At 40.6% G+C, this 25678-nt stretch overlaps 1 protein-coding gene across 3 annotated transcripts in view; it reads right to left on the bottom strand.

The window, feature by feature from the left end:
- Positions 1-25678, bottom strand: part of ABR (ABR activator of RhoGEF and GTPase) — a 2680879-nt gene that overhangs the window by 1895953 nt on the left and 759248 nt on the right. Inside the window, exon 1 of one of the 3 annotated variants that reach the window (XM_044054481.1) lies at positions 13582-13729. The exons of the other annotated variants lie outside the window; for them this stretch is intronic. Within the exon in view, the coding sequence (XP_043910416.1) occupies positions 13582-13723 (142 nt within the window). The 5' untranslated portion in view covers positions 13724-13729. Of the gene's footprint in view, positions 1-13581; positions 13730-25678 lie in introns of those variants that run through there. 3 annotated transcript variants of the gene reach the window in all.

Raw genomic sequence — 25678 nt, 5'->3', positions numbered from 1 at the left:
GAAATCACTTTAGGCATAAAAGTAGGGTTAGTACGCAAAGACACCCTATCCTTATGGAATACCAGGAAAGGTTCAACTGCCATGAGTGCCTGCAATTCAGAGACCCTCCTAGCAGAGGTAATGGCCAACAAAAAAGCAGTTTTCCAAGACAAAAACTTCAGTTCAGACGTAGCTGCAGGTTCGAAAGGAGGTAAAGTAAGCTTCTCCAACACAAAATTGAGATCCCAGGAAGGAGTAGGAGCTCTACATGGGGGTCTTATATTTTTTGCCCCTCTAAGAAATTGCTTAAACAAGGGATGAGAAAATAAAGGAGGGTCACAATCATAGTGAGCAGAAATGGCTGCAGCATGAATCTTCACAGAGGAAAATGACAAACCTTTGTCCAGTAATTCAGTAAGATACTGTAATGCAAAACTTAAATTAGGTACGGAGACATCAAAGCCTTTTGCTGTGCTCCAAAGAAAAAATCTCCTCCATTTATCAGCATAAACTTTTCTAGTACTGGGTCGCCTGGCTTCCAAAATGACATCTAAAACCTGTTGAGGAAGCTGAGACCCCACAGGCTCTAAAACAGAATACGCCAGGCTGTTAGATGCAGGGACTGCACACTGACATTGAGCAAGTGATTGTTTGACTGGGACAACAAGTGAGGAATCTGTGGCAAAGGCCAAGGAGGCTCCTGAATTAAACTCCTCAGCAGAGGATACCAGTGCTGACGTGGCCAATCTGGTGCTATTAGAATCATGCAAGGCTTGTCCCGCCTGACTTTCAAGAGTACCTTGGGGAGGATAGGCAGAGGAGGGAAAGCATAGACGTGAAGGTTGTTCCAACTGAAAGATAGAGCATCCACTTTCCAAGCTTTTGGGTGGAACATCTTTGTGAAAAATTTTGGTAGTTGGAAATTTAGAGGAGAAGCGAACAGATCTATGTCTGGAGTTCCCCAAGCCATTGTCAACTGTTGGAATACCTGAGGATCCAATTTCCACTCGTGGGGGTCCACAATTTGTCTGCTCAATACATCTGCTAGGGAGTTCTGTGCTCCTGGCAGAAACAATGCTTGAAGAGTGATGTGCAAACTCAGAGCAGTCTCCCACAATATCATGCTGGTCTGCAAAGGGGGTAAGAATGGGTTCCCCCCTGCTTGTTGATGTACCACATGACTGTTGTGTTGTCTGTTTGAATCAACATCTGTCCTGGTTGACGTAGGTCCTTGAAGGCCATCAGGGCAAATTGGACTGCTAACATCTCCTTCATGTTGATTTGCAAATGTTGTAGTCTGGGAGGCCACGTGTCTTGAATCCATTTCCCATTGAAGTGTGCTCCCCAAGCCAAGTCCGAGGCATCCGTTGTTAAGATCTGACTCGCCTCTGGTCGGGTCACAGATAGTCCCTTGTTTAGGTGACATTCCTGCGCCCACCACAAGAATTCCTTCTGGATACAAGGTATTATCCGAATGACAGTGTCCAAATCTTGGCAGTGTTGAGTCCATACAGTTTTGAGATACCATTGTAGCTTCCTCATATGCAGTTTGGCATTGGGAAGTACTAGAATGCAAGATGCCATGAACCCCAAGGCTTGAAGGACTGTCCTTGCAGTCAGCCTGGACAGTACTGATAACTGCTGGAACTACAGGTGAAGAGTTCTTTGTTTGTCCGGGGTCAGAAAAGCCATCTGAGAAGCTGTATTCAGTCTCACACCCAGAAAGCACATGTCCTGAGAGGGTACTAGACTGGACTTCATTTCGTTCACAGAATACCCTAGGCACCTTAAAACTGCCATTACATACTGCAGATGTTGAAGTAACTTGTCTTTGTCTTGAGCAAGAATCAGGCAATCGTCCAGATAAGGATAAATTTGTATTCCCCTCTGTCTGAAGAAAGCTATTACAGGAGCCAGAACTTTTGTGAACACCCTGGGCACAGTAGATAAACCAAAGGGCAATGCAGAGAACTGATAATGAGAAGTACCAGCCCGAAATCGCAGGAACCTCCTGCAGCTGGGCCTGATAGGAATGTGAAGATAGGCCTCTTTGAGATCCAGGGTTGCCATCCAGTGATCTTTGCCTAACATAGGCAGAAGTTGTTGTAATGTTAACATCTTGAACTTTGGAATGTCTAGGTAGGTATTGAGAATGGACAAATCCAGAATTGGCCTCCAAGTGTTTCCTTTCTTTGGCACTAGGAATAGACAGGAATAAAACCCTAGGCCTACTTCTGACGGAGGTACCACCTGGATAGCTCCCATCTGTAAAAGTAAAGAAATTTGCTCCTGGGCCTCCAGCCTTTGCTGAGGAGGCACATCTGGCATGCCTTTGAAAGGAGGAAAAGTGTGAAAGTAAAACTTGTAACCTTGATTTATTATTTCCAACACCCATTTGTCCTGGGTGACCAAATGCCAGTTTTGTTTGAAAAGTGCCAACTTTCCTCCTAGAGGAGCTGCCAGAAAAGAAGGATCTGGCAGCTGGAGATACAAGTCATTGGGTCTGTTTACGAAAAGGCTGACCCCTGCCCTCACTAGAAGACTGTGCAGGAGAACTCCAAGTCCTAGGTCTGAAAGAACCCTGAGCGTGAGCCCTGCCTCTACCACGTCTAGACCTGCCCTTAAACTGAAAATCCGAAGAAGGGTAGGACCATCCTCTAGCAGGCCAATTCCTGCTAAACTTAGGGGGCTGCACCTGCAAAAAATCCATCTGCATAGACTTAGCTTTCTCTTCCATCTTTTTCAAAACTGACTCCACAGGAGAACCAAAAAGAACTTCAGATTGAAGAGGAGCATCCAAAATCCGAGCTTTAACATGCTCTGACAAATTTTGATCCTTAAGCCAGGCATGTCTACGAATAACTGAACCAGTAGCAGCCACCCTGGATGAAGCCTGAAGAGCATCGAAACCACACTGCAAAGAGTGTTTTCCAACTTGATCTGAAGCATGAACCAACTCCTGCAATTCCTTACACTCTATACCCTCAGATAAAGCATCCACCTTAGATTTCAATTGGCCTAACAAAAAGTTCTGATACTTCAGCATATGAAACTGGCAATTTAAAGCCCTCATAGCTAACGTAGAAGAGGTGTACACTTTTTTCCCCCACCTATCCAACGCTCTAGAATCTTTATCCAAAGGAACTGGATTCTTAACCACAGAAGCCCTGACACCCTTCGGCCCTTGAACAATAGTTTCTGGGTCAGCTCTAGGACTCTTATACAAATACTTATGTGCTTCTGGAACTCTGTAATATCTGTCTGGCTTGACAGGGGCAGGGGGTAAAGAATCAGGATTAAGAGAAGCTTCAGAAAAAACATCCTGAACAACATCTAAGACAGGGGGAATAGCCAAAGGCCTATGTTGTGGTAAAAACAAAAATTCCCTAAGCCTTTTTCGAGAATCTGAAAAATCCTGACCTTCCCACTTGAAATGTTCCCTCATGGAATGTAAAGTTTCAGAAAAGGAAAAATCTTCTGGAGGAGAAGCAGAAGGACAGGAATCCTCTGCATCCGAATCTGAACAGGGAGGGTAATCCTGAATATCCTCAGCTGAGGACTCAGAGTAGTCTGAAGAATGCTCCATTCCCTCTAAATCTGTCTCCACCCTAGGCCTCTTCTCTGGGGGGGGCATAGATCCCCTGATCAAAGTAATCAAATCCTCTGCCATTTTCAACATATGTTTTTTAGGAACAGAAGGTGAAGAACTAGGGCTATGGCCAGAACCAGTAAGACCAGATTTAGCCTTAGCATGGCCTTTAGCCACTGAGGTAGAAGGCCTAATAACCTTTTGTAAGAATGGAACTACAGATACCTGAGAAGCACCCTCGGCCTGGCCTGACTCCTGAGAGGCCAACTCCTGCAAAAGTAAAGGTTCCCCCTGGGATTCAGCCGAGACCTCGGCCGGATCCACAGATTCAACCGGAGGTTCCATAGAACCGGCGTCCGCAACGGACGACTCATCCGGTTTAGACCTTAAAGATTTATCTTTACGTTTTTTAGCGGTAGCGGGTCGGAGGATCCGACGGCATGTTGTAGTTACACCGCTTACCGAAAACAAGCCTGGCACAGTCTAATCTTCATTTAATGGTGCGCTTATTAAATCTAGTGCAAAAGCGACACCCGACTACGTCGTGTTCAGGCCCCAAGCAAGGAATACAGAGAGAATGATAGTCCCTATGAGGTATCTGTTTCCCACAAGAAATACAATTATTAACTTTTTCTGACATCCGGATTAACTGAGGCAAGAAAAGACAAAAATTTTCCCCAACGGGGTACTTAGCCCAACTTGGTCTTCGGTCTGAAACTCGATAATTGAAAATTTCAGAACGCCGAACGGCACTTGCAAACGCTGCTTCTGCTTCGGACCACGCGGCAAGAAAGACCGAGGATATGGCGTCGGTCATGCGCTTAAGTACTACTACGTACTGACGTCAGCTCCGGGTGCCCATGACCGACGCCAGCCTAACTCTTTGGTATTCTGGCCGACCGAGGACAGCGGACTACCCACAGGTTATGACTGCAGCAATGTGAGACGAAGAACATCTAATATATTTTTACATTTGTAAATATTTGTAAATATGTTGTAAATAAGAGTTTTCTGTATATAAATAAGGACCCCTGTTTTTTTCGATAGGTACCGTGGGATCTGTTATATCACCTGAGCCACCACCAACTCGGGCTGATGGGACCTCAGTTTAATGCCTAATCCGATGGACATGGATCACATTCTGTCTTGTAAAGTCACATCCAGATAATTATGATCCTCAAACACTGGACAGGTAGCCACTACCAGCTGCAACAATAATTGCCACAGTCTCTATCACATTTCTTGTTTATCATAACATAATGTAAAAAAATCACAATGAGCCTAGATTTCCTATATTTCACCTCAGACTCCACTAAGCTTAGTTTTTTTGCATCTTCAACAACAAATATGTTCTTTCCAAATTCAGTCCGATGTACCATTTTATTTTTAACTTGGTCCACCAAATCCATGATTATCTTACCTACCCAAAGTTTATAAATATGCTGGTTAACACTTCCCACTTTATCTACTTGGCTATAAATTTTTGTTCCAGTTAGTGTGACTGCTTAATCATTGCTTTTACTTTCTCATAGAGTCATTCTGAGTTTTGCTTAATAGTGAGAACATACAGGGCTGGTTCCTAAAAGATACTACACCTTGTCTCCTGAAACCAGCTCCAAATGTTTCAAAATTTCAAATTTCAAAATTAAACTTTTATCACTACTAGGTTGTTTATAATCTCCAGAACTTTCAAAGCTTAACACTCATTTAGACTCCCTCAAAATGGAGTGGAAACTGCAGCTTTTCCTCCCAGATCTGCAGCATTATTTACCACATTACTGCCAGTGCTCAATACATTTGCCCACTTAAACAGCACCTTCTCAGAAATGAGAGTTTCACATATCTTTTATACTTTTACTAATTTTTTTTGGAGTTTTAACGATTCAACTCAATAGAGTTACTGAAGCTGGCAACCATCTACTAGCCTCACATGTGCCCAGAAGTTTTTTTTTTTTTTTTGTCATGCTTTGAATTTTGCAGCTTAGCAGGAAATCAAAAGAAAAGAGTAAAGTAATATCTCCTGTCACTGTTGGGAAAACACATCTACCTCAACTAATTAACTTCCTGAAAATAATAAAACAGACAAATAACTGAATTTTCTTAAGTGGTGAACAGTCAAACTGTAGGGGACGCCTATCCCAGAAGACTCTGACCAGGTTAAGACCCCCTGGTTCTCAGCTTCTGGAGAGGACTGAAGCAGCAACAGAAAGATTCAACACGCACATTGTGACGACAGGAGGTACTGCCAGCCATGCCAGGAGGAATAGGGCAGTAATTTATAACATGCCAGCACAGCTAGCTGGAAATTTGTAAATAATTATATGTCATTTGTATATCAAACTGATTTGTACATATGCTTGTGCTGGAAATATATTTGTGAGGTTTGCTTGTATTAAAATTATCAACAGTGCACCCTGTTGGAAGTAAAATAAATGTGCATGTATTATTGTAACTGAATTAAATACATACATTGTAACAGCATATAATGGAAGTGAAGAGGTTAATCTTAATCCACCTGACTTTGCAAAATATTCTTGAAATTAAATTACTTTATGGGTTAAGCCATAAAGATGTTATCCCACAGTTTTGAATGGAGTCAGAGACGCAGTGTCTCTGTTAGAGAATAGTTGGCAGCTCCTGTAGGAAGAGTAGAATGGTTTTATGACTTTCAGGAGATCAGAGCAAAGCTCTATCTGTGTGTATGGTAACACATAGGTGTTTCTAGTGTTGATGATAGCATGATAAACAGAGTCAGATGGCCAGATCTGTGTGATGTTATTCTGTAAGCCAGAAATAATATTTAGATATTAGTAGGAGTTTGCTCTCAGCATTCTGTATTCTGTCTTGGATCTGACAACAAAGACCACTCACCCGCATTATCTTGCCTTGCTCTATTCAGTAAGTTACTTAACCAGGAAACAGTAATTCATTTACTCAATCAGGAAAAGATAGTGAGATTAGCTAAATACTGTTTTTCCACTGGTATTATTTTTAATGTTTCCTGTGACTGAAACTCTAGTCTTTACTATAAATAGATATTTAGAATTTTCTTGTTCTTTTATTATTTATTATTAAACCTATTCAAACATTTCTTTGTGGCTGGTCCTTTTAGAAAATATTTAAACTTTGAGAGTATTTGCACATATTTATTTGGTGATAACTCTGGCCATTCCTGCTGTTTGGTCAACATTACCATTTGTACTAATATTAACTTCACTCAGCGTAATTGGATACTCTTTTAAGAACCTTATAGTAACTGACTGGTGACAGTGAATCTACCTTATAGTCTGGGCAAAGTTGGTATATTGGGTAATCTGTGCCAGCCTTTCTCAGGTGTGTTTGTGTGAAAATTAAATCTCAAATAGTGTCTCTCACCTACTTGGGGCAAGGACACAAAGCACTGGTTTCACACAGCCAGTGGGAAGCCTTACTGGGGACCTGGGGAGAGACAGATAGAGACACCCAGACCCCAGGCTGTGTGTGAGCCCTATAAGCTCTCAAAGCAAACTGTGCTTGATGCAGAGAGGTCTGCATCTGGAAATACTGAGTGCATTCATTTCTATTTCAAGTGAATGTCCCTCTCCAGTGTCAGTGGTGAGGATTCTGGCTCCTTGATTACTGGCCCAGTGTGGGGACATCACAAACATCACTTTCCCTCCAGTGTAAATGACTGGTTTATTTTACTTATTTATCCTTTTGTTGACCAGATTAGTCCACTAGGCTAAGTAGCCTCTTTTCAGGGGAAAATCAAGGTGGTATGCATACTACTACTAGGGAAAATATGGTCAGCACACCAGGGAACTTCCCCTACCCATTTGAACAGGTGCTGTGGGATCTTTTCACATTGATCTGAGCTACTACTAACTCAAGCAGATGGAATCTCTGTTTAATACCTTGTTTTAAGGACAACACATTGAGGAGTGCAGCACCCCTTTACGTTGCACTGCAATATCACAATTTTTCTACTTGGTGTGGGAATAGAAATTCTGCACCAAAGGCAAGAGTGGTACCTGCTACGTGACTGACACTGATAACTAATGCTCAGGTTTATGTCCAACTGTTAGTTCCACTCCATCTTTGCAGAGCGGGTATAATCCCATGTTCCTCTATCCATTCAGAAGCCATACCACAAAGCTAACTGATGAACTGGAGAAGGAAGAACACAGGTTTCAACATATCGTTCACATTTGCGAGGGCAACGAATACTGTACTTAACTCCCAATAGTTTTAATTTAAAGCCTCTTTTACAGAAGGTTTCACTTTACATGAACAAGGAATGAGTCCAAGTGATCTCCCCATCACATCACAGGCAACACTGAGTGCGTTAATGGTCTGCAAGACATGATACCTTATTGCCCTCTATATCACTCTCAGCCTTAGGCATGCAAAGGGAACTGGGAAGAGTGCAGACAACATAAGGCCAACAGGCTCAAGATAGTCAAAGCTTGGGTCTTCAGCTTTGACCTCATTCATTTAGTTAGTGCCATGACATTGTACAGCCTTGATGTGACAACAAAATAATTAAACCTGAAAAAATGTTCAGCTATGCTTCAATGAAAGCCATTCCATTGGTGAAAAGCAGGTAAGGCATTTCTCAATTGATGATGACTAACTCCTCCCAGAGTGTGGAACTGCAGGATGGCCCAAGCCAGGGTCACAAAGTCCATTGAGGGAGCCACAGGAAGTCAGCAATTGTTAGTTTTTTTTATCATAATGGCTAATACCTTAGTAAATTTTCTGGGGTCATGGGCTACATGAATGTACAACTCTAGGTACTGAAAGTGAAGCCCACCCATGGTGAACTGAGGATACCTCCTGTGACTCCAGACAATGGAGTGCATGAAAACATCCATCATATCCAGTGAAATAATGTGGCCACTCTGCTGTGGCTCAAGCACCCTCCCCAAGATGGTCACCAATTGGAAAATGAAATACTGGATGTGCTCATTGAAGTTTCTGAGGTTCACAATGGGAAAGAGGCCTTCCGGTCCAAGTCCACTTATGCTGATGAGGCCATAAGAAGGCTGAAACATGCATGTCCGCAACTAGTGGGGTTTGGCTTTATTGGCCTGAATTTGTCCATAACAGACTTAAAAAGGAAAAAAGTCATGGGCATTAAGAACTGCCATACAGCTGAAAGACCTGATGTCCTTAAGGGGTCATTTGCAAATATCCCATGTTACCTCTAATACAAGAGGTTTTAAGGAATTATCACACAGTGGAAAATCTAGCAAGGCTGTTTTTTTTTTCTTTTAGTTTTTACTGATTGTTTTAGTCCTTCTGAACAAGGATATGATGAAGTGGGAGCCCTTCATTTGTTCGAACTTTCAAATGGTCGACACCATATGAGTGAACGTTTGAAAGGCCGACAAATGATAGTGAAGATCCAGCTACAGTGCAGGACTGGGAGATTCCCCTTTCCTGCACTGTAGTGCAATCGCGGAGTGAGAATATTTAAGTAGCAGGGGGTGTGCAGGGGGCTTGCCCCCCTGCATAACACAGTCTTACTGTGTTTACAGGTAGGTAAGTGGTGCTATTTCAGGATGTCGGTATTTCGGAATGTCAACCATATGGTGTCGGTAATATGAAAGTCAGCATTCTGAATGGTCGACATTCTGAAGCAGACCCGATGGAGTACATCCCTTTATATTTTTCTTAAAAAGGAACATAATTTAAAGCCAATGTATGGAGTAGTTCCTAGCAGAAAAAAAAAAAAGGATGAAGACGTGTTCCTCCATGAAAAGAGCTAAAATTCATCATTCCACAGTGGTAACTCTCCAAGCTATGACAAATTTTTAGAATTGGCTTCCTATGAATGGTCTTGCAGAGTAACACCTGGACACTCTTCTAAGAGACATACACAACACAATCAAATGAGGCAAATGTGTTTCAGAACATTATTCAAAGAGAAGGCTTCTTTAGCTTAAGATATCTGCTGGGCCTAGGAGAGGAGGAGGAATCTAGTGGGCATCACAGACACTTCATAGTGCATAAAGTCGGTTTCTTCTTCTGAACATTTTCAACCAGCATTTAGTAAACCTGTCCAAAGAGGACATCAACTGAGAAGTAGGCATTCAGAATGGCCTGATTAAATGTGTCCCTGAAGTGAGAAGAGCAAGACCATAAATCACAGACCGCAGTAGTGGCCATGTCAGCACATTTGAAAACCGCACTACTGCATACAAAAAAAAAAAAAAAACATTAATTACTGTAAAATTATTTTCTACAGCTCCTTAAACCCAGCTGCAGCAAGGTTGGCTAGTTTTACTACAGCCTAGTCCACTAGGGAGCTTTACCTAGAAATGCTTAAACTGATATGTCATTAAAAACAATAATGAATTCTGGGACATGTTTCCCAAGGAGGACATGAGAATTTGATATCTGAGGAGCTAAATTTGGTGGTGTGCTCTCTGGAAACTATGCCTGAATTGACCAAAGGGACTGATTATTTATTTGCTAAGTTAGTTGGTTATTAATATTTGTAAACTGGTTAGGTTGGCTGGTCCAATGACCCTTTTCAGTCACAACCTGATAGAAACAAATAGTTGATAGGGAAGAATAGATTACACAAAGACAGGTTTCAGAATAAAGGTATTACAGAAATATTTATGTCACTCAGAGTGTTTACAGACTGAGGTCTTGAACACAGATGCATGCAATTAATCAACAATTTATTTGTTGCCAAGCATATCATCAAAATGGCTTCTACTTATATATTTTACAGCATCAGTACCTCTCTGCTGTTTTGAGGACTGGGCCCTGCTTCAGTTAATATTTTTTCTGATAATTTATTTCAGGTCTGATCATATTAATCTCCAAAGCAGCTGTATTTGTATGTTTATTTTAGCTGACGAAGGAACTTTGTTCTAAAGAAGGGGTAAAGAGGAATCTGTCTTGGGAATAACAGTCAGGTTGTCACTTCCCTCTGTCAAGAATTTATAGAAGGATATGCTTGTTGGAGTTCAAATTCTGCTAAGCTACAAAAATGCTATTCATAAGGATAGGTTCCATTAGAGCGACAGAGATCAAGAGATGACCCAGGGCTCCTTACCCTTTTTATACAACACAAATTAAACAAATTCTGTGATGAAGAAAGTGGAGCAACTGGCCAGTTCCATGGTGGAGTCCATTATGCTGATGGATGTCTATCCAATGGATGAATCATCTGAAGAGGTGCCACAGAAATTAGCATTGCTTGCCTGCGTTACATGAACATCAGGATCCTCAGCATTTCCTTCCCAGGAGAAACTTAATTGGATAGAGATACTTCCAGTACCAGGAATTGGAAGCCTAGATTCATAAGAAGTACAAAGTGGCAAGCAAACATCAAGTGACAGATGTCAGTACACCAATGCTTGGGTTAATACAAGCCAGAGGTAACACCTGGTCATGACACCTGACACGCATTCAAGGAAATGTCCTATAAGGCTATTAACAGCAAGCATGCTGTAACATCCAAGCTGTCCTCATGGGCCTATTTGACAGAATGGACTTATGGAAGTCTCCTCTATTCTAGTGGGTCATCATTATTCAGTATGGGGGAAGGATAAGTGGTGCAAATTCTCTGATCCAGAGTAATGTCAAACAGCCTTTACTGTGGGACTGCATGGATCAGTCTGTGGAAGCAGACAGGGTGTGGCCCTGCTCCAGATACTCCAATGAAGAAAGCTCAGTACTGACACCCTGCAGCACACCATCTCTCAAACTACTAGTTAGTGTCGGAAAGTTTTTTATTCCTCTCACTGTTTGCTGAAAATTGCATATGACTGTGAAGGCTGCCAGCCTAGCTAGATAGAATTTTGTTGATAATTCTGTCATTTGTAAATATTAATATAAGCCACAGGCTTGTTCCCTTAAATTTAAGAAAATCGTGTTAAATGTTGAACATCAAAAATGTAACAACAGTGCCCTCTGCTGGAGGAAAGCTGATAAGTCAAGCATTGTATGACTGATCTCAAACTCAGACTGTGATGTATGGACCAGCAGATTTTTTCTATTGTTTTGAGACCAGAGTTAATTGCTAGATTTTACATATATAATGTCTTTAATTGCTGTGGTTTCCAGACCAGGTGGAAGATCAAAGCTATGTTAAACTCTGAGTTTCTGTTAGCCTGGGAACCAGAGAAGAATGATGTAATCTAAAATGAGTCAGCAGTGATGTGTTATCAATTTAAAAGACTGTCTCAGAGAGAAAGAGCATTTTGGATTTTGTCTAAAGCTGATAACTCGCCAGTACTCTGCTTTTGCTCTGTATGTAAGTTTATTTAGATCTGTGATTGCTGTTAGGAAAAGCTAGAAAATAGTAAATTTAGTCTAGCTGTTTTCTATATTTATGTCAGAACTATTCTACATATTATTTTAAGCATTTTCCTGTGATGTCTGAACACTGTGTTAAATTGAGACGTGCACGGGCATCACAATGACATAAGTCCTACAGTAGTTAATGGACAGCTTGCAACCCACAAGGAATGGCACGCAATTGTTGTCATGGAATTCATACAGGAAACCTCTTGCTAGTCTCCCATGTTAGCTACTCCATAACCATTAACATGTTTGCAGCAATGTAAGCTTTGTGCTTCACTTTTCTGATGCTTTTGGAGTGGGGGGCTGGAGTGAAGAAACTATGGAAAAACCATGTCATGACCCTCTCTGAGTCAATACAGAAAGTGCTAGTGTGGGCCCTGGGTTATGATTTGTCATCTTTAGGAATACTTTCAAATGTTAATACAGTTCAGGCATTGACAACAGGATCTTTATAACATATGTTAAGACTGAGAAGCAAATTGTGTAAGGGACAGAAAAAGAACTTGGGAGTACAGGGTCTACGCACGCCATCTTACTTCGAGTTTGATATCACTACTAGTACCAGCTAAAGCCGAGTGTACTTCACAAGCACAAAAGAAGTAGAGATTTTAGAAATGTGCTGAGCCGAGAATATCTGCCGAAGAAATCCAAAGGTTCCACAAAAGACCTTATAAAACCACAGTTTCTATTTCAGTTTCTGGTCTGTACTTTAATGGTCCTACAACTGGACATTGGTATATATTGCATCACTGTAACACAAAATCTTAGTATTTATACACTGCTGATACATGCACATATATACATGACTTAATACCACATAATGTGCCACACATTCCCTAGTGACTCTGCAATACTCCACATTACATTAGTTGGATATTTGTTGACTGTTAAGCATGTACACAGAAGCAGACTGTATTATTAGAGAATAAATGCACTACTCTGGGATATAACATTACACTTCTATGCATGTGTGAGCATGTCTCTGAACTATGGTCACTATTATACTGACAGGGTGGTAACATTGTACAAGTGCTGTGGGGGATCTGAGGCATGATTACATGATGGCTAACATCAGGTGCTTCAATTCCAGTTGAATTTAAAAAAGATTGAGTTTAAATTCTGGATTGTAAGGAAGTCAAACACTACCCTCCACCTTCTAAACTGTTATAATCAACTATGATACTTTGGAGGAAAATGGAATTCCCCTTGTAGGGACTTCCCTCCAAAGACTGATTTACTGGAGGGCAGACAGATGCACTTGTAGCCAATTCCTAAAGAAAGCATTAGTTGGGCAAAAATGCCAGTATATGAATAGGTACATGACGTATTTTATACAGTCTAGAGTAAATTTCTGTGCCTAATATTTTAACCTCATGCTAAAGTACGAACACAGATGAAACGTATAGGCCACCGTCTTTCAACTTGTTTTGAAGTATAGTATCACAGCAAAGCAGCTGCTAGTATCAAAAGGAAGCTAGGTTGTGTAGCCCTTCCTCAGTGCCAGTTTTCCACATAGTTTACAGGAGCACAGTCTCCCAGTGATAGCAGTAATAAATGCAGAAAGCTAAATCGGACAACACAACTCTGACATGAACAAACCTGCTACAGGCAACAGTATCTTTTCTATGACTGCTTGCAAGTAACTGTATTCTTAAATATATTCACTTCACTCTGAAATATTGTTCTGAAAACAGAATAGCTGTACTTACCTGCCTTTGTCAGCCTATCCATAGACCTTTTTGTATTTACTACAGCGCTCTGAACTGCTGTCTCATTAGCCCTACAGTGGCACTTGGCCCAGTGAAGGCCTGCTCCATCCCGTTCAGTTTTCCGCTGGTACATAATGTACATTTACAGAACTGAAACAGGCAGGAAAAGGTTCTCTCTTGAGAAATGCCATTGTCTCCAATCAGAAGACTACAACTAAATTCATCTCCCTAGGCTTAATGGAAACACTGTGGCTAAGACACATAATAAGGAGGGACAGAAAAAGAGAGAGAGAGACAGTGCATGCTAGAAGAACGAGGTGGGGGAGGCATAGAGATAAAGGTTTGTAAACAAATGAATAGAGACAAAACACATAGATATGAGCAGACTGAAAGCTGGAAAAAGCATCCCCACTGAGGACGTAAGTAATTCAGGCCATGAAAGTGAAAGTGTTTTCTTAGGACAGTAGCTAGAAAAGATTTCAGAGGTAATTACACTCGGGCAGACATTTTAACACACACTTTTCAGTGATGCAAACAAGTCTTCCTCAGAGATGCCCTAACACTTCTTTAATCCAAGTAACATCTGGCACCTGATAGTACTCATATGTTCTCATATTATGTTCTCAGACACTATCAGCACTACACACTCCTCTAATTTATTGATATTCTACTCCATACGAGAAAACATTTCACCAGTAAAATCTTATACGACAGGATGGACAGAAATTCATCACCTGTGTGTTCCTGCCTCAAACTGACAGCATACTACAGAAAGTATGTCAAAACACATTTTAGTCTGGATTTCTTTATTTGATTCCTTTGATTTCCACTTGCATACTTTGTAACCGAGCAAGCCAGTGAGCCAGAACTGTTTCTGAATTACTCTTGAAAAAAGTCAACTTTGGATATTGATTCTTATTTGGGTGAAAAAGAGGTTATAGTAAAATACATACACCAAGAGGTATTATTTGGAAACATTTCCTGTACATTCAGTATGAATTATTTATTCTCGAACATCTACCCCCCATGTGTACCACTGTAGCAGTACCAGGTAAAGTAAGAAGACAAAAGATCATCTCACACTCATTCAAACAACATACAAATGTCAATCTTTTCCTATTCCTTTACAGACTCAGGGCTGGATGACAACTCATTCTGAACACATCAGTGCTTTCATGGTATTACAGTTTGCTTTAATCGCTATATAATGTTAGTTTTCTAATCCTCCCCCGCCACCGCATACATTCTCCTCAGATTACACAGTCAATGCTGAGGACATTTAATAATCTTTTTTTTTACAAACAGAACAAACCTCGTGGCAAAGCAGGACAAGACATAATTCTGCTGCTGACACTTGCTTGGTGACTTCAAAAGAGTTAACTATATATAGTGACTATATCACCAGACCAGTAGATAGCAGTTAAAATCTCAGAATGTTAGCTGCACTTTGAGAGAACCATTGCAATGGCTGGGATGTCCCACTTGGGGGCACCATTCTTGCCACAGTTCTTTCATTCTCTCTCATCATCTTCTCAAGGTTCATAGTTCCATAGGTTCATACTGCTATCTGGGCTCTGCTGGGCATAGGCATTTATAGCTATAGTTATTTGGCCCACCCTTATATTTGAATAAAAAATAAAGAATAAAAACATATGCCTCTCAAATTTTCTGTGCACTGTCCAGACAGTATTGGTCATAATCCCTGAGTATGTCATCACCATCAGTTCATCTTGAACAAGGCCATCCTCTGCTCTGCGCCACATCGTCTGCCTCACATGTGCTGTGATTTGTTCTCTGGGTGATGAATCTGTCCCTCCATCCGTCCCTCTGTCCCTTTTAAGTTTTAAGGTTATAAGTCTCTCTTCCTCTTAAGTGGTTCTGAGGGATCTAGATTTTTTGAGGTATCAATATTCATCAAATCTGGGTTTGACATGGGGTCAGATGTCAGGTCACTCTCAGCCTCTAGGTATGGTATGAGACTGAATAGGGAGATTTTTTTTTTGGCACAGCATAAGACATATTTTGAGACCCACCCTTTTATTTGGTGGTGAACTTTTTTGGCCTTTCAAGCTGCAGCAGGTGTCTGGTCAGATACATTCGATTAGGCAACATACATGTATAGCGGTGAATTGTACTGAGAGGATGATCACAGATGACCTGATCTAGATGAGATCCCCTTCTGATCCTTGGATCAGGTGTGGGAGCAGTTAAGTACTTTAGCAACATGGTTTTCAACCTACACTTTGTCAAGCTGGTGTCAACCTGGGTCCCCCTCATTCTGATGACTTTTCTGTTAGATGACTTTTCTGTGCTCAGTGGATTGCCACCTATATGGTTTTCCTTTCGAACAATTACTTTCCCATTTTTGGCGTTGGCACCAGTTTGCGTTTCTGGCACCATGGCTCTGTTGCCAGAGTTCCGTTTCTGTGAGGCTATCTGTGTCAGGCGCTGTTTTCTGGGCGTTGCAGTGATCAGTCATCTGCAAACTGTCATGTGCAAACCTTCCTGAGTTGCCCGTACTGGAGTGGTGTAGATTACGGACAACCAAAGTAGATGCCCATGTGCCCTGTGGGACACCACTTCCAGAGGCTCTTCATCACTCACATGGCTTAACATTGTCTGACATGGCAGGTTCTCTGACCCTGCCAGTTTGGTCTGATTTGTGGTTTATTTGTTTACATTCAAGATGATGAGTTTTTTACATGATACCTGTGTGGTGTTGTGTGTCGCCTTTGGCCTTGCCAGGTAGGTCCGTAAAACTTAACTTTCCAGTTGGGTGGGCTGGGTGGCCTTTACAAAAATCAAAAAGTGCTGTGGGCAGGTCTCTCGAAAAAGTCAAAGTCATTTATGAGTTCCATTATGATCTGCAAAGTTCCTTTGTCTTTAAGGCAAAGTCTGTCCTAATGATGGTCCCATGAGTTCCATTATGATTGCAGGGGGGGTGGCGGTGTCAAGGTTTGTGTGCACACTGGGTGTAAATATCCAGGGTCTGTGGAACACTAAACACTGAACAGGGCTTAAGCTGCCGTGCACCAGTTGAGGCTAAGATTAAAACAGGTGGTTTAAACACTCGTTGGCTTAAGTTAAGAGAGGTTTGGAAGCTTCGTTCTCTCACCGTGAAGCACGTCCCATGGGATCGTGAGTTTTTGCCTTGTGTGTTTGCCTTAGTGAGAGGGAGCTTGCCTCCAGTTATGAAGCCATCCTGTTGGCATATCCTGGGTTGCAATGTGTGGGGGTTTTTGCAGGAGAGTTTTTGGCAGTGTGGTGGGAGTGTCTCCCATCAGTTTTCTAAGAATTTTTTCATTTTATGATTCTCTCTTTAGGTATTTGGGAGCTTTTTTCTCAAATTTGCCTTAGGTTCTTTATTAGAGCTCTTGATTTTTTCGCATCTTTTTCTCCTTTTGATTTTTTTTCTCTCTTTATTTGCCTCTTGTTTATTTATGAGGATTTTCTTAGTTTTTTTTTTCTTAATGATCTGGGGTGCTTCCTTGTTTTTGGATTTCCTTTCCTTTGTTGCTGGTGTCACATGGCTGGGGTCCATCCATGCAGTCCTGTAGGTGCTGGTAGAGAGAGGGGGTTTGCCTTTTGGACAGAGAGTCCTGTACCACTTTTGGGAAAGGGTGATCCATGCAGTCAGTTTAGGGAGCTGGTGAGTAATGTTTGTAAGTGGGCCTTGAGGGGCTCCACACTGACTTTTAGAATGTGAAAGAAAGGACCTTAAGCGAGAGGTGGGTTTGGATCTTTGTTGATTGCATGTTGAGGGGATCCAGTGTTGGTCTTTTTTGTAATCTGATGGGATGAGGACAGGACACGAGGTTGTTTGATTAGTTGATCATTTTGATCCCATGTTATGAGATGATGAATGTTTTGTTCCCACATCTGGGATGATGGGGACATAGTGACGAGTTGGTCCATGGGTTTTCTCCCTAATGTGGGGGAAGTGTGGTGGGGTTTTGAGGGGTTATATGAGTTCCATTTAGGGTGGTTGTAGATTGTTAGGGAGTGTGTAGTATTGGACAGTTTATATTGGGGTATTCCATGCTGCCTGGTATGATGGGTTTTGGTGTTAATTGCTCCTGCCTGAGGGGTTGTAGCGGTCTTGCATGTGAGGCCACCTGTGGGTCCTCCCCTACATGCACAGGACCACCTTTGCCTATGTGGGTGGCCTATGGGAGTTGAATTGATATAATTATGCCACCCTCCTTGTCGATGGCTTGTCCGATTTTGTGGAGTATGACATTGAATACAGACACCCCTGTTTCTTGTTGTTGTGTTGTCAGGATTTTGGGTGCGGAGTGAGATCGTGAGAGCTGTGGCATTGAGCAGCATTACCCTTAGTTTTTTTCTGGCATTGAGATCTATTGGTGGGTTTTCATTGAGATGGGCCTTGTTCTGCAAGTTGAGTCCTTCTTTTGGGCTCCTTAGAATGTGAGCCCTTATGGGGGTGGCAAAACCCTTACCTTTGGAAGCAGCGTGGCTTGACAGGTGCAAAGCCAGGCAGAAGACATTGGTCTAAAAAGTGTTTATGGGGTGAGCGTCCCTGTGACAGTGGCCGGAAGCCAGAACATTGATCAGTGAATTACACGTTCAGAGTGGCTGAATGTATCACAAGGTCCACTCATCATTCTGGGTCAATCATTCATTGAGACCCCGAGTCTCCTGCTTTGTTGTGATCAGTGTTTATATGCTCAGATCATCATCGAGCTCTTCTTTCATCATTCACAGAGTGCGTCAAGGGTCCCTGCTGACCAGAGACCTGACAATGACATCTCTGATTCATTTTTAGAGATCTGCCGATGAGGTGATCAGATCTTGGAGATTGTGGATGGACCTGGCAGCTGACTGTGTCTGACTCTGAATCTGTGAACCAGGAAGTGTCTGGCGTGTTGTGTCTGACTATGGAATCACCTGTGTGGACATATGTCTGCTGATGCAGGGTGTGTAAATGTGCTGTGTGTTTGACTGTCTGACTTGTGGTCTATGTGGCTGTTGTGTCTATGGGTGTGGCCTTTGTTTGTGTCTGTTTTTGTGTGCCTGTTTTGGTCTGCACATGTGTGTTTTGTCTTCACGTCTGCATGCCTGGCTCCTGCTGTTGCATCCCAGTTCATGATGCTTGGTGTCTGCTTTGGTGCTCTCTGCACAGGTTCATAAATAGCAACCAATTGCATGAGAGTGGTCACATCCACAACTATAGGACTGGACATATTGAGTAGGTTGATCCACGCCTCCACCTCTCCACTGGAAGGGCAAGTTTAAATTCAAATGATAAGCAATAAGCAAACAGGAGCACAAGCATATATGATACTAATGATGGTCCGGTAGTCCACAAGTTCATCAGGGGAACCAGAAGACCATCCAAAACATGTCGCCACTTACTTCTGATCATCCAGAGTGAGTGCCCTCCTAGAATACTAAGCCGCCAGATACTTTAGGTTCACATTCTAGCAGCATAACTTACTACTGGGAAGCATGCCAGACAATGAAAACACTCAGCTCTTAATGACACACCCAGCTAGACCTCAAATACAGAAGAGCGCAAGACGTCCTACCTGGCGAGTTTTGGTATCACCCAACCAGTGCCACACTCCAAACATTAAGATAGGAGCCAGACTCCATCACATACCTTCAGTCCTTCATAGTGAGCAAGTGAAATCTAATATGACACAAGCTGTCAATCAAGTTCAAAAACAAAATACGTTTGCAAAAATGAATTGCCTGGACTCATAGTCATCACAATAGTGTACTAACTTGGCAGTAGAAAATCTTATCATCAAAGCAATCATGTGAAACAATGGTAAAATATTGAAACAATTGAAGACTCAGCATTTTCACAATTTAGACTGGTTTTTTTAAGCGTAGAAATCAGTTCTCTGGAGAGTGTCTTCATGCAATCCACTGAATAGGATCACTGTTGAAACTACAGTCTGAGGTTCCATGAATTTTTGGCCGCCAATGATATATGCACTTTCGGGAACACCTCAAACTGAGAGGTTGTTGTTTTGTCTTTTCCACTTTTTCCGGTGAGCCTCCCCAAGCAGAACGCGGAGAGAACATTACTATTGTTCTCAAATAGATTTTTGCTTGACATGCCAACCACCACATTCAAAATCCACAAAAGCCAACAAAGTTTGTTAAATGCAAGTGTAATATGTGTGTAAAAATGTTAAACAGAATTACACCAAAATTATTCTTCCAGTAGCCTTACAATAGAAAAGCAATCAGTTACAAGATTGATGTGATTGGAATAGTTCTTGTTAAATGTCCCAATGTAATGGTGTGTTAAAATTAGATGTGTTAAAATCAAGCAATTCATATGGTGTTTATTATTAATGAATTTTGAATAGTCATGGAATAATTCACAACCATAAGATTAATCAGATATGTCACTGAACAAACAAGTTTGATCACAATCCCAGCAGTAGTGTGTGTTAAAATAAGACTGAATTATCAAGTGCACAAAGCACAATGTAGTGGACACATTCATAAAATAAAAAAGATGGTGAAAACAGCCACACCTTTTGTAATTATGGGGCAGTTAGTCTCCTGGTGATAAAAAATAACACATTAGACTAAATAGGGTTTACCCAGCTGCAGCATGATCTCCTCAACTTGATCAAAGGAAACAATTTACCCATCTTAAACTCAAGATCTTTCTTAAAGGAAAGCCTGAGATGGTGGAGCACATCAAGGATATGAAGAGTCCTCTACCCTTGGAAAGAAACAAGGAAATGAAAGGAAAAGTTCAAGGAAGCCTTTTTAAATCATTTTCAGCACAAAATATAGGTTAATCATGAAGGACACCCAGTCCTTATGAAAAAGCAATTAATTCAATGCAAATGAAGACCTGTAGCTCGGAGATGCAGAGGGCAAAGGCAGGATCATAAAAACCCAATCTTCTAAAAGACTTGCTTTAAATTCACTAAACATGTTTGGTGAAAGCGTAGATGGGCAATCCTGCAAAGCACAACTTCTGGTCTCAAAATGGGCTCTTCAGAGGTGAGAGAAGATGCAACATGGCCTTGAAGAACATCATGGCAAGTCTGTGTTGGACAACAAATCTGCTGCCCACAAGTTCAACAAGAATGCTCAGTGACATCATGTCTGTGAGACTTACTAGATGAACCAAAGGAATCCATGAGAAAGCCACCAAAGGATTATGTGGGATGGAGGGGAAAGGGCATGACCAGAAAAGCACAGTAGCAAGAACTCTTCACTACATACCAGAAGGGATAGGGAGACAGAAATGGGTACATGTCATCATGTGAGAGGAGTGTGAAGGGGTTACCCTGAAAGGAAGTACAGACAGAGGGGGACAGATAACAGATTGTAGGGACCAGCTATATTTCAGATCTGTGAAAGCTCTTCTTCAAAGAAAAGGTTATAGACAGATGGAAATTCATTGCATAATTTGTGGCAAAACGGTAATGTACATAGGCAACCAAGAGGAAATATATAAAGGGGGATAGAATGTTAAATGCACTTAAGGGCACAATAGACAAGTTAGATGCATCCTTCTGCCATCACAAAGTTACAGTAATGTAACCAGGTCTGATATGGAGAAAGTTATGCTTATGATGCACTGTAATGACAAAACATGCTTTCTGAGCACAAAATAAGTTCTAAAGAAGTTGATGGTTATAGCAAGGACTTTCAAGAATACAGAAGAGGAAATCTGTATGCTCGGCAAAAGAGAACGCAACTTCTACACCCTTTAAGCATCTTAGAGATACCAACCCTTTCATTCGGGTTTCAAGCCACTTTAAAATGGTTAAAGTACTAGGACAATTTTTCCTCTACTATACATAAACAGACAATCATCCTGTATGTGTGTTGCCGGTATGGGGTCAGAAAGTGATATAACCCAATATTTTTGTAGCAGTTTCCTAACATCAGGAGTGTCAGTACCATAAGTCAACACAAATCTGATAGGTGGATTGTCCAAAGTATCTGAGGAGATTCAATCTTCATATTTTGCATATTTCTTTCATACTTTTCTGGATGGGTGTCATGCTATAATCCCTTTGTTTAAACCTATGTAATAAGTCAGGCATGACAGAGGCAGGAAAGGACTCCACATATAGCTTAGTTACAAAGCACATCAAAAGAGCTGATGGAAGTGGAATCAGCTTGTACAAAAAGGGTTTACCAAACTAATTAGCATTTAGCAAGTGCACAAACCTTTATAAGTTGTCTTTCCCCACCTGCCGCAGCAGCCAACTGTTCTCTAGAAATTGACACCACATACGGATAAAAGGTAAAAACTGATTTCTTGTTCTATAATATACATAGTTGTTTAAAAAAAATCCATATACATTTGTGCGAAAGTAGCACCCATGGCAGCACTATTTAGCTGTAAATAAATTTCCTGACTGTAGAAAAAAATGAATCAACATGAACTCAGTTAATGAAACAAACAAAAAATAAGTGAACTGAAAAGAATAGTTACTCAATTTTGTTAACCAAAACCATAAATGTGGAACTGATGTGGCAGGGGATACAAAGACAACTTACAAAAGTTTGTGCAGTATCTAAATACTAATGAGTCTGGTATAACCTTTTTTGTACAAATTGACCACTTCCATCCACTTTTTGAATGTACTTGTTACTAAAGTGGGTGATGGGTCCATTTCTAGCTTCATTTATAGCAAACCATTTTCCAAAAACACTTCATCAAATATCAAATAGTTTACATCTAACACGCAATTCAGAATATACAGAAAGCAAAGTTTATGCATGCTAAACATATTTGTAATAAGACTCAGAACTTAATGTCTATCATATATAGGGGTTACAGCATGACATATGCTCAGAAATGTATAGAAGAAATATGCAATATGGACAGAGGAGGAACTCATCAGATATATGAAAAAGGAAACTATACAATCCAGATATCAAATTCCTGTTGACATATGGAACCAATGCTGCTGAGATTAGGTAGCAGATACAAAAATATTGGGGTATATTACTTTCTGACCAGATATCTGCAGCAAACTTAAAGGATGATTATGTACGGGGAAGAAAAAACTTGTCCCAGTACTTAACCCATGTGCACTGGCAACAGATGTAACACAGACAAAAGGGGAGGTATCTCTAGGAAACTTGAGGGGAGCACGAAGTGTGGAATGTGTTCAGACTGTGATTGTGTACTGCAGACTAAGCATTTCATTACTAAGAATTATCCTAATACTTTTGAGATAAGAGGACTTGGCATTTGTGATAGCAGATAGGTGTCATACTTAGGAGAACATGGATGTAGAAGTTTCTGTGTCAGACGGACTATGCAGGCTTTGAATGAACATATCAGCACATCTAAGTGATACAGGATGTAAAAAAGCATATAATGCTTTGCTCAGACACACAGTGACTCGCACTACAGATAGTTTTTGTTTTAATGGAATCAAGGGACTCATGGTTTCTGATTATTTCATACAGGAAATGGTAAATAGAAAAGAAAAAAACATATCTGATAAAACAATATTGACATAGGTAAGATTTTTCACTATCACCCCCCTCAACTCAACCATTTAAATAAATAAAAATTATTGAGATAATGTATATATATATATATATATATATATATATATATATGGAGAGAGGGAAGGAAATTATACGTACTTTGTTGCTGACTTTATTTGTAATAATATTCTTTTAAAAGGAAACTATTTTGTGAAATCACAATCATGTTCATAGGTTCACAGATAATCAGAGAAAGGTTATAAAATGCTTTGTAAATGGTTGTGTTTACAGACTCATCGAGCGCACACACATACGCGCGCACACACACACATATATGAATACATATACATGTAATATACATATACAGATTTCCAACACACACATACACATTTATACAAATATATGTATTTTAAGCAACTATTAATCAGGTAAGCTGATTAAGCACATGTTTCTTTTCAGGGACTACCTAGGAGCATAGTCTTGTTAAATGACTTGCCAAGAGCCATACAGCAGGCAAAAGGAAACTGAGGTGCTCAAACCCTGGATTACAGAATGCAGTTTGTAAGTAGCTTATAACTTTAATCCTCTCCACTAAAATGCCAGGCATATATCATACATACACAAAGATATGTATTTTAAGCAGCTATTAATCAGACAAACTGATTAAGCACATGTGTTTCTTTTCAGGGGCTATCTGGGGGCATAGTCTTGTTAAATTACTTGCCCAGAGCCATACAGCAGGTAAAAGGAAACTGAGGTACTCAAATCCCAGACTAGCAGCCCAGCATAACACATCTGAACTACATCTAGTACAACTAACATTGGGTAAGATGATGATTCAGGTCGTAGCCTGCTATAGGTCCCCAACCATGTCCCAGAACTCTCACTCCACATTTCTAAGCACCCTGGAAACTATTAGTGTCCAACCCAATACTCTCATACTAGGTGACTTCAACTTGCCCTCCATCAACTGGGAAAACTACTCATGCACCAATACACTGGCCCAACGCTTCCTGGAATTCATCAGTTCTAATGCCTTGGACCAGCTCATTCTTAGCCCCACTAGAGGAAGCAATATCCTTGATCTGGTTATTAAAAACAAGTAATCTCCGTGGTATCCCCGAAGTCTCAAAACAACCCACTAAAGTGTAGTGGGTCTAAAAACAAAACAGTGTAAGAAACTTCTCTGTGTGCAAGATTTTTCAGTCCATATATTTCTAGTTAATCACTGTATATTAATCAGATCAGACAATAGTAGTAGAAGTAGCGAACGTAAACTCGTCAAGTCAAAAAGTAATAATAGAAAATAGAAAATATATAATTCTACAGCATTACTAAGTATTCGAAAGTAATCCAAGCAAGGCAGGCAGTCTGTTTCCAGTCGAAAATCCTTTATTAAGTACACAGACAAGCAATCCAAGTAAAACAAAAATAGAGTAATAATTTCCTCACAAGCTTTCTAAATATATATATACATACTTTTTATCAGGCATGGGAGTGGTTTATTGTGCTGTAAAACAAAGTGTTATTGGTACACATGTTAAATTCACATCCCTTCCCCCATCAGTGTGACATTCGAACTGGTCCTGCCCTACCTAGTAGCTGTCATAATAATATATAGCCCTAATGTACTTTAATGGTACATCTTATTTAACCAAATTATTAAGTCTGTGATTTTATACAAGGCAATATACTACATGGCTGGAAATATATCAACCTTAGTTCATTTTGCGATCAAAAATTATATATAAATATACACATATACATTTTGCATGTAAAAATCAGTTTCTATTTTCATAACCTATTGTTAACAAAGATCGCTCACTCCCATGCCTGATAAAAAGTATATATATATTTAGAAAGCTTGTGAGGAAATTATTACTCTATTTTTGTTTTACTTGGATTGCTTGTCTGTGTACTTAATAAAGGATTTTCGACTGGAAACAGACTGCCTGCCTTGCTTGGATTACTTTCAAATACTTAGTAATGCTGTAGAATTATATATTTTCTATTTTCTATTATTACTTTTTGACTTGACGAGTTTACGCTCGCTACTTCTACTACTATTGTCTGATCTGATTAATATTTACTAGAAATATATGGACTGAAAATCTTCCACACAGAGAAGTTTCTTACACTGTTTTGATCTGGTTATTACTAACATGGACAACCGTTGCTCTACACCAATAGTCAATTCCTCCCTGGTTAGATCCAACCACAAACTGATCACCATGGAAATCCACATCTCACCCCCACCCCCTCCGCAAAGGTAACCAACATGAAAAACGTCTCCAAAGCTGACTTTGGGCTCCTAAAAACAGAGGTGACTAACTTCACGGCACCCATGTCAATGGAAAATAGATGTATGATTGTCAAATCATACACCAATGCACTGTACAAACACATACATAAATGCATGGAACTAGCCATACCCAACAGAGCCAAAACATTCTCCTCCAAAAAGGTGGTCCCTTGCCATTAATAAACCCTACAATAGAAGGAAGAAACTGTTGCAGAAAAAGATGAAGTCCCAAGACTGGAAAAACTCAGTTTTTAGCCTCAACAAAAAGTTGAGATCCCTCATCAAAACCTCTAAAGCCAGCTATGACGGCAGAATTGCGGCAGACACTAAAAACAACCA

Source organism: Protopterus annectens, chromosome 13.part0 (assembly GCF_019279795.1).
Source record: "Protopterus annectens isolate FY-2018-M chromosome 13.part0, PAN1.0, whole genome shotgun sequence".
In the NCBI taxonomy this organism is placed as follows: Eukaryota; Metazoa; Chordata; order Ceratodontiformes; family Protopteridae; genus Protopterus; species Protopterus annectens.
This window is presented reverse-complemented; position numbering and strand designations above follow the sequence as displayed.